The 14,267-nt window shown below is 40.5% G+C and overlaps 1 protein-coding gene across 1 annotated transcript in view; it reads left to right on the forward strand.

The window, feature by feature from the left end:
• Positions 1 to 14,267, forward strand: part of SPATA5 (spermatogenesis associated 5) — a 161,926-nt gene that overhangs the window by 10,502 nt on the left and 137,157 nt on the right. Inside the window, 1 exon segment of the mRNA XM_009096324.4 lies at positions 10,145 to 10,299. Coding sequence (XP_009094572.3) covers positions 10,145 to 10,299 — 155 coding nt within the window.

Here is a 14,267-nt window from a genome sequence, read left to right on the forward strand (position 1 = left end):
TTCTGCATGTGCAGATGGATTCATAATCCAGCTGCAAATAGATGATATTTACCCACTTCTTGAGGACCTCTTAGAAAATAAATCTGGAATGTTGTGCAGGTTGAACATTGCATAGATAAAAACCTTCAGGCATCTACCTGTGACTAGTTGCAGGACATGGTGTTAGCCAGGAACTTCCATCCAAAGGCAGTGGTGGGAATGAGGGAAGGAGGATGTCTCCTTCCTATTGCACTTCTTTCTTCAAGTTTGAATCCATGCTGTCAGATTTCCCTGGCGTTTGTTACCGTGGGGTGACCTCTGCTGGGGAAAATACAGTCCAGCGCCATTAACTCCTTGCAGCCCGCATGAAGTTTTCCTCTTCAAGAAGTTGCACAAGCATGAGTCAGTCGAGCTGTTACATAAACTGAACTTAAGTTGCTCATCATTAAGGAACGTTCTTAGTTGGAGTCTTTTTTTCTTTTTTTTTTCCCTGGGTAAGCGCTTTATCTGTTTTTTATATGACATTTTCAACACCTTGTAAAATATTACTGCTTTCACTGGAGTTAAATTTAGCAAATACTTTTATAATATGCTGTTTCTCCTCAGCAGAGCAAGATTCCTTCATATGGCAAATTTTCCAGTGTTTTGTCTAGTTTTTTTGTGTTGTTCCAAGATGCACGGGCTCCTATTGCTTCACTTCAGAAACTCTGCTGTGGGACAAGCTAGCTTGCTGTCCAGGAATGCTCTCTGATATTCAGCCTAAGCTTCCCTTGTTTAGTTTTATCCCATTATTTCTATTTACATCCTTGTATAACACGTTTGCTCTCCCTCCTAAGTGTTTACACCCTTCAGATATCTCTAGGCTGTTCTCATGTCCCCTACCTCCTCATTCATTACTGAGCCAAACTATAAATATTTAGCTCTTTTAATCTTTCCTCATAAATAAGTCCTTCCTGCCTTCCGAGAAATTGTGTTGATTTTTCTCTGAACTGCCTCCAGTTTGTCAATAATTTTTTTGGTGATGTAGGCCTTAGAATTGAACATAACATTTCATATGTATGTATATTACATCATAAAACTTGGTATAAACATGTAGGTAAGATGTCTAATGCACATTTCTAAATGTCCAAAATGCTCGGTATTAAGTCAACATCTGAGTTAAGAATTCTTTCACCAATATTAAGGTTATTTTTGCTACATTCAGACTTGATGTATATCTAAGTACAGGGGAAATGTGGAAACTAGCTTAGAAAAAGGATTTCAGAACTCAGGAATACATGTTCAGTTTTTGGCACAGGATTACTGTTGCTTGCTGATTGTATTGCTGTTGTGGTCTGTGGGAGACTCTTGAGTCCTGCATACCCCATTTATATCCTTAGGTTTGGGGCTGGAAAAACTGCAAGTTTGCAAGCTAAATATGTTTATATTCTTAATACAAAGTTTAGATCATTTTCCAGAGGACTCATCTTTCCTTATCTTTCTACTTCAACTCTGTTTTTTTAACACATGTATGGTGTATATACTGCTTATATAAACCAAGAGTGTAGTAATTAGTGACATGGTAAATGTTGTGTTTGTAGGGCTTTTGCATCTCTAGTCAGGTTTCCTAAGATACTTCATTATAAAAGCTTTGTTGTTTGCCTTCTATATAATTCTGAAGACCGTTTGTTAATGGGAAGTAAATAACCATTGTAGAATTAAACATATTCCAACTGTTTTTTTGGCAGAAGTTGTTTGTTCTCCAGTGCAAGATTTGCTCAGTGGTGCTGCTGGGGTCAGACAGTCAAGTTTCATGTTCTGGTCAGCAATTCTGCATTTCCATGGGAATTCTGAAGAAATTTTGGGGGCCTGTAATGTCCATTTTGTGTTGAATGTTTCTAGGTCCCCGTGACTATGGTGTGTACAGAATTGTGGTGTATGCTGGGATGGGCAGGGAGAGGAAAAGAGGACAAGAAACTTGGAGATTCTGTGCAGTGTAATCTGGACTTTGCCAAACAGGGTATTGTGTCCAAAACTCATGATACCTTTATATGGAGATGCTTATAATAATCAGCTCAAGTGGTTTTATTTTTATAAAGAAGATATGCTGAAGATCCAGTTCTAGCCTCTCTCAAAAATGAAACCACAAAACTGATTTTTATAGGATGTGTACATGTCCAGGGTTACAATATCTGTAGTGCCTACACTGGAGAAATGAAGATTTGCTGTGATTCTCTACTGCCTAGCAAGATACTTGAGATTTCCACAGAAGTTAACAGCCAAATGTGATAAACCTGCTGCACTCTGGGCCACATCCTGGGGACATCAGCTTGCAGTGGGCTCCTCCTGGTAGCCTCCTGAGGACTTGACTACCATCCAAGGGATTCACACACAGAAAATCCTTGACAGGAAAAGGGCTGATTTATGTGTGTAGCTGAGAAAGTCATATTCTTCAGGTTGGGAGAGGTCTACTGTATCCTAAATTATTTAGTAGGCTGGTTTTTAGTGGGAACAGCTGCCTTCTGAATTGTTTTATCTCAAGCAGAGGAGTGTATAGAAGATAGACTCCCATATTCTGGCATATAATGTCAGTGTTTGTATGACCTTGAGATCATGATGCTTCTCCTTTATTTAATTTGCCACGTGGTCTTTTATTAATTACCTAAAAAACTATAATGGTTTTAATTTATTGGCGAAGATAAGCGCTGTACTTCTTTTTTTTAAAAAACCAAAACATATGAAATGTTAATTATGTAGCAGGGACATGAATGGTATAAACTGTACTGAATGTTAGAAGATGCTTAGCAACAAAGGTTTCCAAATATAGCAATTTATTATAAACTTATCCTTCTATGGCTGCCTGTAGCATTTCAAGAGGGTGAATATAAATATAGCTTGATTTCTTCAAGGAGTGGGTTCAGTCATATTGTTTACAGAGAAAGGAAGTATTTGCTTTGTGACTCTCAGAATTTATCTTGAACATCCTTGTTCATTACACATCATTTCAGTGTGCTGATATAAAACACTTGGGCTGTGATAAGATAGCATCGTGAGGAGAGGAAGAACAAATGGCTTTGTTTAAATAGTGGTCACTCTGGCAAGAACATTGATTTGCTTCCAGTAAGGATGCTGCAGCCACTGAGACTTTGAGACTTCTGTGAAGGAGGCACTGGTGACTTTTTTTGCATCAGAAGTTTTTTAACTGCCTAAAAAAGGTATCACCCTGCTTAGCCTTTAGGATTAGAATGCTTTACTGCATTAGAATGGTTTGTTGGCTTGAGCTGTCTGTTACAAAATAACCTTAGAGAAATAAGAGATTGAGATGCATTTTTGACCAGTATGAATCAGCATGACTCTGCAGAATCTGTGGAGCCACTTTCAGAGGCATGTGATAATGGTCAACAGAGTCAATTCTTGGTCAACAATTGTGAGTCTTGTGCTCATAACTTTGAGTCCTTGGTTTGGAGGACCAAGGACTGTGCTGTTCATTTGCCCACTTAATTATCCCTGCATTCTGGTGAGTAATACAGGATGGAGAGGCTTTATGCTGTTTAATCCATAGCTCTGTATATTGATTTTATGTGGATATTAGATCTGTAAAGGTGTGATTTATTTAGAAGCATACTGTACTTAGCTTTTTGGTGGAGCTGAGAAACTTCCTGCTGTATCTTCTACCTCCCAAAAAAGAGTTTCTGCCATCCACTTGCATTGAAAGTAACAATTAAAAACCATTAATCAACTGAAGGTCTGTCTCCTAGGATTTTTCTGGTTTTCCCTGTCATTGGTTGGGGAGTGAATTCCCCTGAAGCCCAGGAATGTCTCTTTGTTAGACCTGTGTGGCTTTTCCCCCCCAGCTCCTGCAGTTGCGCTAGCCTGGCCACCTGCAGGAAACATGAGCCCTGTGGGCTAATGTGATTAACAGTGAGGCTCTGTGCACCCCGAGGAGCAGCCCCCGACTGCTCTTTCAACCACACAAACGCTGCCTTCAATCCCTGCCTTCCCAGCCTCCTGTCTCCCATCGAGCTCTTCCTTTCAGCTCAGGCACAGCCCTGATGAAACAGCCCAGTGTTAGGGCGTCGAGAAGATCCTGCCTTTCTTTAAGCCATAAAGATTCTGAACCTTTCCCAGCACTGTCTGGACCCGGGTTCTGCTGGGGGTGTGCAACAAATGTAGATATTTTTCTTGGATTGTACTGCTAAATGTAGGAATGTGGGCTTGAGATGCTGTTAAAAATGCAGATTTTGACAGAGGCAGTTGATGACCAAGGCAATGGGATTGTTTGTTTTGCAGGGTGGTTTTTGGTTTGCTTTCTAATTAACTGACTACAGTTACAGATTTAAAAGGGGAAGCACTACTTGACATGCTATAATTATTTTATTCCCTTATGGAAAGTGACTGAAAATACCATGTCTGTGTTGTTGTTTATTTATTAGTAGCAGGGACAAATATTGAAGCTATGCTGTTGCAAACAATCTGCTATTGCATTGTCTGAGTGCTGGTTCCCATGTGACATTCAAAATGAAGTGGGAAAGGCTGCTTGCCTTTTTGTGAAAAGGTCATGTAGAAAATGTGGGAGTTTGGGGAATATTAATAACATATCTAGTCAGATGGTCAATATAAAAAAAAGTGTTATGAAATTTTTGCAGAAAGGGCAGAATATTGGATTTTGAAAAGCACTGAAAAGCACAGACATGATATAAAAGTCAAGATACAAATGCATTTTTGGACTGGGACAACTAAGTTTTCTGGCACTGTGGTCCATCACTCTAATTTATGGTGTAGGAGAGCAAGAAAATCCAATGCCCATCTTCAGTGTTGAGAGTGTTAAGTTGGTGCTGTGTCCTGTGGTGTTTAAGTTGAGTCCCTGGAGCAGAGGGTGTTTCTAAACCAAAGCCATTGGCTGAGCAGGTTAGGAGCACACAGGCCCTTGCTTGCACACACCCATGGCAAAGCAGTGTGGCTTTTTTAGCCTCTGTAGCATGGGTGTTGGGATTGTTTGTTCCAGCAGCAGCTTGGAATGATAGCTTTTCTGCAGAAGTGGCTACATGTGGCTGCTGCCTCTCTGAAGCAATGCCGGTGCATGCTGTGTTGGTTTTTGGAGTTATTTTTTTCTCAAAGAAAATCTTTGCTCTTTTTTTGTTTGTTTGTTTTGTAATGATACTTGATTTTTTGTTCTGCACAAGGAACATTGCACTCGCTGCAGTCAGGGCATGTGAACTTTTGGTTTTCATCATAACTAATTTTAAGTGTGTGTTTATCCAAAATCTGCAGTTAATTGGATGATGGGATTGCTGACTTCATGCACATGATTGTGGGTTGAGTACTTAATAATCTGTTTAAAGCACATCCCATTCTGCCTTCTGATATTTATATAAGCAGGAAATAGGGATTATTTTTCAGAAGAGTTGATGAATAACTAACTAATATTTTAAATGAACCTTCTTGGCAGATAAGTGACCATGTTCTTGCTTCTGCAACTTGAGTGGTATGAAAGAAATGATGTTATTCATGTGGGGCAATGCAGTCAGCAGTAGGCATTTGTATGTAGAATGGTGAGTTACTGTTGGGGGACACAACTTAAACATTTTCAGGCAAAGTTTTCATAAGTCTCCTGACTTTAATTTTTAGCTGTATCCCTTGCCAACATTCCTAATTACAATTAGACTGGGCAGTTAGCCATTAGCTGTTGCTTATTGTCTTTCTGCCCTTGCTGTTCTGGTAGCCTGGCAGTCCTTATTTTTTTCCTCACACACGTGTGACCACCCTTAGGTACATTTATGTCTGGGAGCAGGCTAGGAACAGGCAGTCTGGTATTCCTTGTTTCCCTCTGTTGTCAGTGTCGGGATAAATGACGTGTGTGTGTACCTGACCTGGGAATAAACCATTTCCTCTACGAAAGAAGTTCTGAAAATGCAGTTCCTCCTTCCTTCCTTCCTTGCCCTCCCCTGTCACACCTCTCAGCAGCTCTCAGGCAGCTCCACAGACATGTTCCAGCAAATGTTGGGGCTCTTCAGGAAGGACCATAAATCGTGGATATAATCCCTGCAGTAGGTTAGTGCTCAGGTTAGCCCAGTGAATTTGCAATGTTATGGTTACAAGGGATTTAAGGGCATTATCTTTCCTGTGCAAACAGTGCATGAAAGTTCTTCAGGGAATTTTCCCATATAGCTCTGGCAGCTAAAGACAGATTGCAGAATATGGTTTTGAGAGCAAAAAGTCAAGGTTTCTGCTTCCTGACTTTTTTCCTAAATACAGTTTTATGTATGGGTTAAGTTAAAAAAAAAAAGTTTAAAATACATTTTTAAACTGACTTTAAGTTATATAAAATGCTTTTTCTATGCATAAACTTGTTAAATTTTGAACTGTGGTATGTAAAGATCTGGAAGTAGAGGAAGATGCCCCCTCCAGTGCCATAAGAAAGCTGGGGTCTTACCCATCCGTGCCCTCTCTTGAGCATTCCACTGCCAGCCACGTGGTAGAGGATCATGTTGGATCTGACAGGGAGAAATGGTGTGTGTCTTCTGGATTTGCCCAGAAGAATTTGGGAGGGAAATGCCAGATCAGCAGAGAAAGAAGAAACGTTTAGTTTTGTAAACAATCTTACAAGAAGATAACAATTTCTTTGAAGCTACTTAAGAATTCTGGTATTGGGATTCTGGTAGAGTAAGTCCAGACAGGATGGATTTGCACAAGGAATAGCTGATGGGCAGTAAAAGATGCATGATTAACCATTTTGTTGGGCTCAGTTTATTTCCTCAAGTGCTGTGTATATATTCTGTTTTGGAAACCTAAAGCATATATGTTGGTCATTCTGAGTGGCTGCTTCCTATTATTTACAGTGGTGTGTAATTATACACAGACTCTGACAAATAATAGCAGTGTCGTGGGATCTATTTTTAGGCTCAGATTTTTGTTATTATGACCTAATGTGCCAAAACTTAGCCAAGCTATGAGCAAGAAAATCTTAGAGGCAGACAATGCTGTCGACCTTGTGCACAGCCTGGTACCAAAGAAGGATTATCTGTACCAGGACAGGGTGTTCTGCTGGGTTTTTCCCCTCTGTCCACTTGGTTTCCTCTGTTCTAGACAGACAGGATGAGTTGGTGAGGTAGAGCACACAGTTGCTGGGCTGGAACAAACTGTTTATTTTCCATTGTTTGTAATCATCCATGCCTTATTATGCTGCTCTTTTTTTTCCCTTTTCCTTTTTTATTTTATTTAATTTTTTTTTGTTTAAACCGGGGTTTTCCATTTCCACTTCACTGAGGATCGCTGTTGTTCACTATCCCTGTGCTCAAAATAGATATCTCGTGCCTGTGTAAAGTCCCACTGATCCTTCAGCACTTCAGTCCTTCCTCCCCTCATGCAGGACTGGAATAAAACAGGGAAAACCCACTTGCCCGTTTCTGAGCTCCCCCAGGCAGTGCCAAAAGGGTTATTAGAACTCATTAACCCTAAAGAATGGAGTAACATCTGAAAAGCAGCAAGCAGAGCTGAAACAAGTGCTGTGCTCAGGGCCAGTTCCCAGCAATGACATTACGCTCAACCCAGAACATTCCCATGTGGAAGACACCCAGGTGCCTGATGTTTTCTGAGGTGTTCCTGTCTGTATCTCCATTATAACTTGTGTAGTGGTGAACATGCCTTTGCCTCTGCTTCTGGCAGCAGGGTTTGCATCCTACCCTGCACTTCCTTACATTAAATCCATCTTTCAGCGTCTTGAGACAAGGATGTGTTTTCCTTCCTCTGGCGAGCCCCTGGCTGTATCCTTCTCCTGTTACTGAGGCTCCCTCCCCCACCCCTCTTGTTAGAGGTCAATCTGAAGTGCAGGAAAGAATGATTATGATAACAGGAGGAAACAGGAAGAATCATGCTTTCTTTTTCAATCTGTTTTTTATTATTGTTTTAATGTAAAACATTGTTTCAATTAAATGCTGACCTGTGCAGTGGCGTGTGCATGCACATGTTGAAATGAATTCTGGTTTTGTTTGGAAAGCTGTGACCTCTTTATTCCTGCTCTGGATCAAGGCTGTTGCCTTTCAAACCCACTGCTGAAGACTGAAATTTCACTTGTACTCCTCGTAGCATTGGCTGTAACAAAACTTAAGAGCAGTGGTCTCCTTGGACAATTTTATTTGGTGTTCTCTCTCAATTTTTAAAATAAACATGCTTGGTTTTAAGACCTACTCATGTCAGGGGAAAAAAAAATGACCATGATGTTTAAAATGCCTCAAATGAGTGCTGGGCTACACTGGCACTCGGTGGAGTGGATAGGTATAGAAATAAGTGGATATCTCTATCATTTACTTGCTTTCTCTGTGCCTTAATTTTGGGTGATGTTATTTACTAGCATTTTTTAAAACTGGGATTCCCATGTGAATTGACTGCCCTGAAAGAAATTAGAAGACTGGACCCCAATGCCCACTCCCACCCCACAAAGTCTTAGCTGCAGTGACACTGGAGTAATATGTTGGGGTTGTTATTTGTTTGGATATAAATTTTAAATCGGGGGTGGTGAATCTATGTTGTCTCATTTAAGTTATTTGTTTTGGTTTTTCTTTGCTTAAAATGAACTTCTCTGGAGGAAGGAAGAAGTGGGTGAGAAATTTGCCTGAGTTGTTAAAATGAGTCAGTTACATTTTATACTTGTCCTCTGGTGACCAGATTTTCATTTTTCTCCTTGGCCTCATGGAATGTTTTTATTTATATATCTTATTAGTTTTGGATGTTCTGTGCAAGGAGAAACCTGAAATACAAACTTTTTTTCTTTCTGTTATTGTATTAAGAGCCTGCGTGTTGGATGCAGGTGCTCCGACTCTGCCGTAATTGGCACTTTATGGAGAGACACCAGCTGTACTGCTTCACAGGGGACGTATTATATCTCTTCACACATTGTATATATTGTAGGAAATGCAGAATTCCTGTCATTGTCAGAAACTTTGCATGTCTGCATCTACCAGTGCCTCTGCAGAAAAAAACCACGACAATCTGCTGAAAGTTAAAACCACGTCTATTTTCAGAAATGGCTTATCCCTTTTATTGTCCTTTCATGTAGCACTAATTGATGTTTTGTTTGGTTAAATATAGAAGAGACTTAACAAATGTTTGTCTTTTTATGGTCATGCAAGGTGAGCTGGTGTGGTTTGAAGTGCTTCATTTGTTTTGGAACACAGGGCAACAGATGCTGCGTATCTGGATGTGTGCGTACCTGCATATAAAATTATACTCATCATGTAATAATATCACCAAAATAAAGTTTAACATTTTCAGTCACTGGACAGGTTTGGAAGTAGAAGCAATAAAACTCTAAATTATATTAGGCCTTAAAAAGGGATAATTATAGAGGGGAAAGGATTCTGCTTTTGGGTATCTTACAAAACAGGAGCTTCAGTTGCTCTCTTGGGAATGCCTGGGAGCTGCCAGTGGCACCGCTTGGTCCTGCCGAGGAATATTGATGTATTGATGTGTGAGTAGGTGGGACTTGTGTGGCTTTTGAGAGATTGATTTATAGGAGGAAACTAGGAATTAGTATCAAGATTTATAGATACTGTATGTGGGCGATTTGTCCAAACAAAAGAACAGGTAAAAGCTCTGCCTGCATTTGAAAAGTGTAATTGCTGAAGGGAAAAAAGAACTATTGAGTGTCACAGGGAATGTTTGTTCCATATCAAGAAAAATGCAGGTGTCTGGCATCTTACTGCATGGGAAAATATGGTTCCAATGGAAGTTAAAGCAATCTCATCAGGTTTTTTTAAAAAAGTTTTGAAGATAACTATCCTGATAATAATAGAAGTGGGTGAGGTGGATTTCTTCTGAGCTGATTTAACATGTCCTTGAATGTTCATTGTCCTGCTTCCTCCGTGGTTTAGAAATGTGTTCAGATCAATGTATGGGCATTTGGAGGGTTTGCCCTCTAAGTTTCATCTCTGGGAAAACGGGAACAAGGCTGTTTGATTCTGTCTTTTGGAACAGATAAAATTTATATTCTATCTGTGGTTGTTAAATCCCTTTTTTGTGCTGTCTTATCACAAGTGTCCTGCACGTTCTTTGACGTCGTTCAAGCCCAGCACTGAGACACTTGAACATCATTTCCTTTCCAGTGCTGCAATATGTTTGTGTGTGGAACACTCTGCTCATGAGAACCAGGAGGAAGCCTACCTATTTCCATGTTTTCTTGTTTCACTAGGTTTGTACGCGCTGCGGAGAGTGCTGGGGAAGAGGCCCGGCCTGTGGGACACGGCAGTGGCTGGGTCAGTGATGATTGCTTTCAATGACTTCCTGCAGGGGATGAATGATGTCAGGCCCAGCGCCATGAGGGAGGTGGCAATTGACGTGCCAAAAGTAAGTTGCTTCGTGCAATGCTGTGGCAGCATTGTCAGGGCCATGTAAGGAGAGGAATTTCATGGAGTGGAAGCCTCAGGTTACCGGTGAATGTTATGCATCATCTTTCTGTTTGGGTGTTTGTTTGTTTATTTATAATTTTGAAGAACCATTTGCAGAAGGGTTCCTAATGCTCCAGGAAGAGTTTGGAGTGTGAGATCATATCTCCTGATCTCTAGTTTTTTATGCTGAGTGGATTAATGGGGTAAAAATCTTCAGATTCCTGTTCAGGGGAGATCTGGAACAGCCATGGAAGCTGGAGCCTTTTGGGAAGCAGACACAACCTAAAGCAGAAAACAACTATTAGCATTTGTAACCGGAGTTTGTTGAAACAAAGCTGTGAACAGTTTGATTGCTCTGATTTTTATGTAAATGTGGCCTGAATGTCTTCAGTGGTATTACATAGTTTAAATGAAGACAGAATTCAATGCTGTAGGCTGATTATGACTGCCAAACAGTCACCTGTCAGGTGACTGTCATTATATGGACAGTTCATTTGGTGGTGCCAGGTTCATCTTTACCATGGCCCCAGCCCTCTTAATTACATATTACAGTAGTTCAGTAGCAGACCCAGCATAAGTTGAGCTGGGAAACTGACCTGGTTTAAGGCAGCTCTGATCTATGTTAAGAAGATTGAGCAAAAGAATTTTCTATTTAATCTGACTAAATCCTGATTCTGTGAGCAGTTGTGTTGGTGTTCCTCAGCAGCTCCCCAAGCCCTAGAAGAAAACATTTATGTTTCATTGCATGGGAATGAGTCATTTGGGAATTAGATTGCACAACTGTAGAACCTTATTCCTAAACTTATAGGAATGGGAAATAAAATCTGTGAACCGGATGCTGCATGCAGCCAGCTCGGATGTCACACTCGGCTTGCTAAGAGTCCATGCTGTGCAGGGTGGAATTGCCTGGGCTGGCCCCAAACAGCTTTTCCTGGAAATGGTGTCATGGCACCAATATCCTCAAGGCTAAGTGGCTTTGCTGGGAGCCAGAGTTACTGATTCTTGCCTTGCTTGTTGTGCTGCTGGCTTGTGGGCTCAGGTTGTTATTGCTTTGCTGTGCCTCTCAGGCACTCCAGTCCCTTTGGATCCCGGTGGAATGCTGCCCGACAACGGCACGACACAGGCAGGTAGAAGCAAGGTCTTGAGGTACTGCAGGACATCTGTTCTCAGTCCTGGTCAACCTACTCCTCAGGCTCCTCTTGTCCACTAAACCATCCTCCTAGTGATTGTTTTCCTTGATTGTCACTTAGTTTTATTTGTTAAACATCCACCAAGTTATTGGAGTACTCCTGGAGTTCATTCCTTTATTAGCAGCATAGTGGAGATTATTTTTGTGCTAATAGGACCTGCATTTCCACAAAGTAATGCATATTCTCCAATAATGTAGGGTAAATTTCAAGCCATCTGCTTGCTGCCTGGGGTGAGTTTAGAGTAGATTCTAAATTAATTTGGATGCAAGAGATTTTGTGTCCTCCTGTATCACTTACCAAAGGAAGGGAGTTTGGAACTAGATGATCTTTAGAGTTCATTCCATCTCAAAATATTCTGTGAATGCTGTAATCTAAAAAATCCTTGCTAAAAGTAACTTCAAATACTAAATAAATTATAAGAGGTGAGATTTTTTTTTCCAAAGGGAAGACAAGAATTTGAACTACATTAATATTAGCTTTTTAGGTATTTATTGCAGATAGAGTACTCACTTGGCATCCCCCTTGGTGTGGATGGACCTTTGGCCCATGTAGTTACTTACAAGTAAAAGTATTGACATACATGAGGTTTTTTTATTTTTAGCTTCATTTTTCTGATGGTATGGCTATTTCATATTTCATTACTTTGCAGTAGGCATGTGCCAATCAAATGGCACATGGCTACAGCAAGAGTTCAAACTAACTTCTGAATAAAGCTACAGTTCCTTCTTCTTGTGTCTGAATTGTGTTGGCTGTGAGCAAGGCAAATGTAAAATCCTTGCTGCCTAGTTCTGTATAGCATCTTGCCTTCCATTTTGAAGAGCCTTTCTTGAACTTTGCTATGTATTACAACCTTTTTAGAAGGCTTTTTTTTCTGCAGCAAGGATTTAGGGGAGAGAGGATGCACATTATAAATCAGGAAGTTAATACTGCAGTTCTTTGGAGAGTTGCACTGCAGTTGCTGTTCCTCCCTCTCCTATGGGTCTTTATGAAAGTTTTTTCAGAGAGTGCTGTGGGTTTTGCCTGCCTCTTTCACTCCCTTACTGTAATTCAACACTCAGATTTGTCTTTGCAGGCAAAAGATTCTGGATAAGACATCCTTTGCCTGTCTGCTTTATTTCTTTATTACTGGTGCTTAATAACCTCTGGAGAGCTGCTGCTCTGCATCGTACTCTGAGCCTTGTTGACCTAGGGGGAGCTGAAGATTGTAGCAGTAATGAAATGTTGGTGTAGCAGAGAGCTGGTTTTGTATGTGTGAGCCCAGCCCCAAGGCTAATCTTTAAAGCCATTTCCACAGTGACAGAACATCACACCTCATTGCTGGTGTTGCAAGACCTCTCCTTTGAGTTCCTGTGCAGGTGAGAGCAGTGTAACTATTGCTGGTGGACTTTGCCCAACCTCTCTCCCCTCACCTCTCCCCCCGCCACACTTACCTCTCTCCTTTTGAAATGAGGACAAGTTTGTTCTGTTTAGAATTCACCAGAATGTGAAGGTAGTGGTTTATTAGCTATTTTTGCTTTTAATACTATTGCTGCACCAGTTCCTCACCTTGTACTGTCAGAATTTAAAATGTAGGCAAAGTCAGAATAAGTCTCCAGATTGCTTGAAAACAACCTTCATGTAAGGTGACCTTACTTCACCTTTTCTGTACAATTCTGTCACTTGTGCTGGTCTTAAATGTCATGTAGTGGGTCTGAAAAAAATCACTTGAACGATGCCTGACTGATATTCAGTAGACTGAATATTTGCAGAAGGTAAATGACTGAGTATTTAAGGGAGTAAAAGTAACATTTAAGTGTTTTCTCCCTGGCTTTTTATCTGCCTGTAAAGTACTGCTAATAGATCTTGCCTTCTGTTGCTGAAAGTTACGGGGAATTCATGATGGCCTAATTAATTTCAAGATGCTCTTGTTCACGTTTGTTAAAATCTTTGTCTAGATAGAAAGACATGATAATAGAATGACTAGTCTCTGCTTTGCCAGGTATGAGTAAGGATTGATACTGGAAAAAGGAGAACAAGCTTATGTTGTCTTCTTCCCTCAGAAAAAGTTGTCTAAGAGTGTCAAATTTAGTTCTGTGCAGTTACAAAGCTCCTACATAGAAGCTAGAGCTGTAGGAGTAGGTAATACATCTTTTTAAATGAAATTAAAGTCACACTATGTGACTATGAATAGTCACATTATTTCATATCTGACTCATAAACACAAACTTTTGTTATGTTTGCTGTTTGCTCTCTGCTCTCTTTGTAATTTTCTTCTAGGTCGAAGTCTGACAATCTAAGAGAAATTTTATTTGATTTGAAGTTTTCTTGCTCTTAAATAAAAGTGCTTGCACCACATCCAAATGCTTTCTTTCCATCCACTTCAGTAGCTGACTGAATTACCTTTCTCATGGACTGTCTACTTGTAGTTTCCACTCCTTGTACTGGCATCAGGGGAAAATAGGGACAAATCAAGGGTGACACCAGATTTCAGCGTGGGGGAAATGCAATACCTTACCTCTCAGCAACACTCTGCTTGCTTTTCACATGTAACTCACTTTCCAGAGCTGAAGGATGATTTATGTAGAGCAAATTTCTGGAAGAGTTTTAAGGCAGAAGATCATTTGATTTAGATGTGCCTTGACATGTTTAATATTTGAAGTGAATGGGAGTGGATGGTGACCAGAGGAAGAACAGGCTGGGAAGACGTGGAGAAAAGTCTCAGGCTTGTTGACAGCCATGTAGGAAGAGGTGTGGCAGG

This window comes from Serinus canaria, chromosome 4 (genome assembly GCF_022539315.1).
Source record: "Serinus canaria isolate serCan28SL12 chromosome 4, serCan2020, whole genome shotgun sequence".
In the NCBI taxonomy this organism is placed as follows: Eukaryota; Metazoa; Chordata; class Aves; order Passeriformes; family Fringillidae; genus Serinus; species Serinus canaria.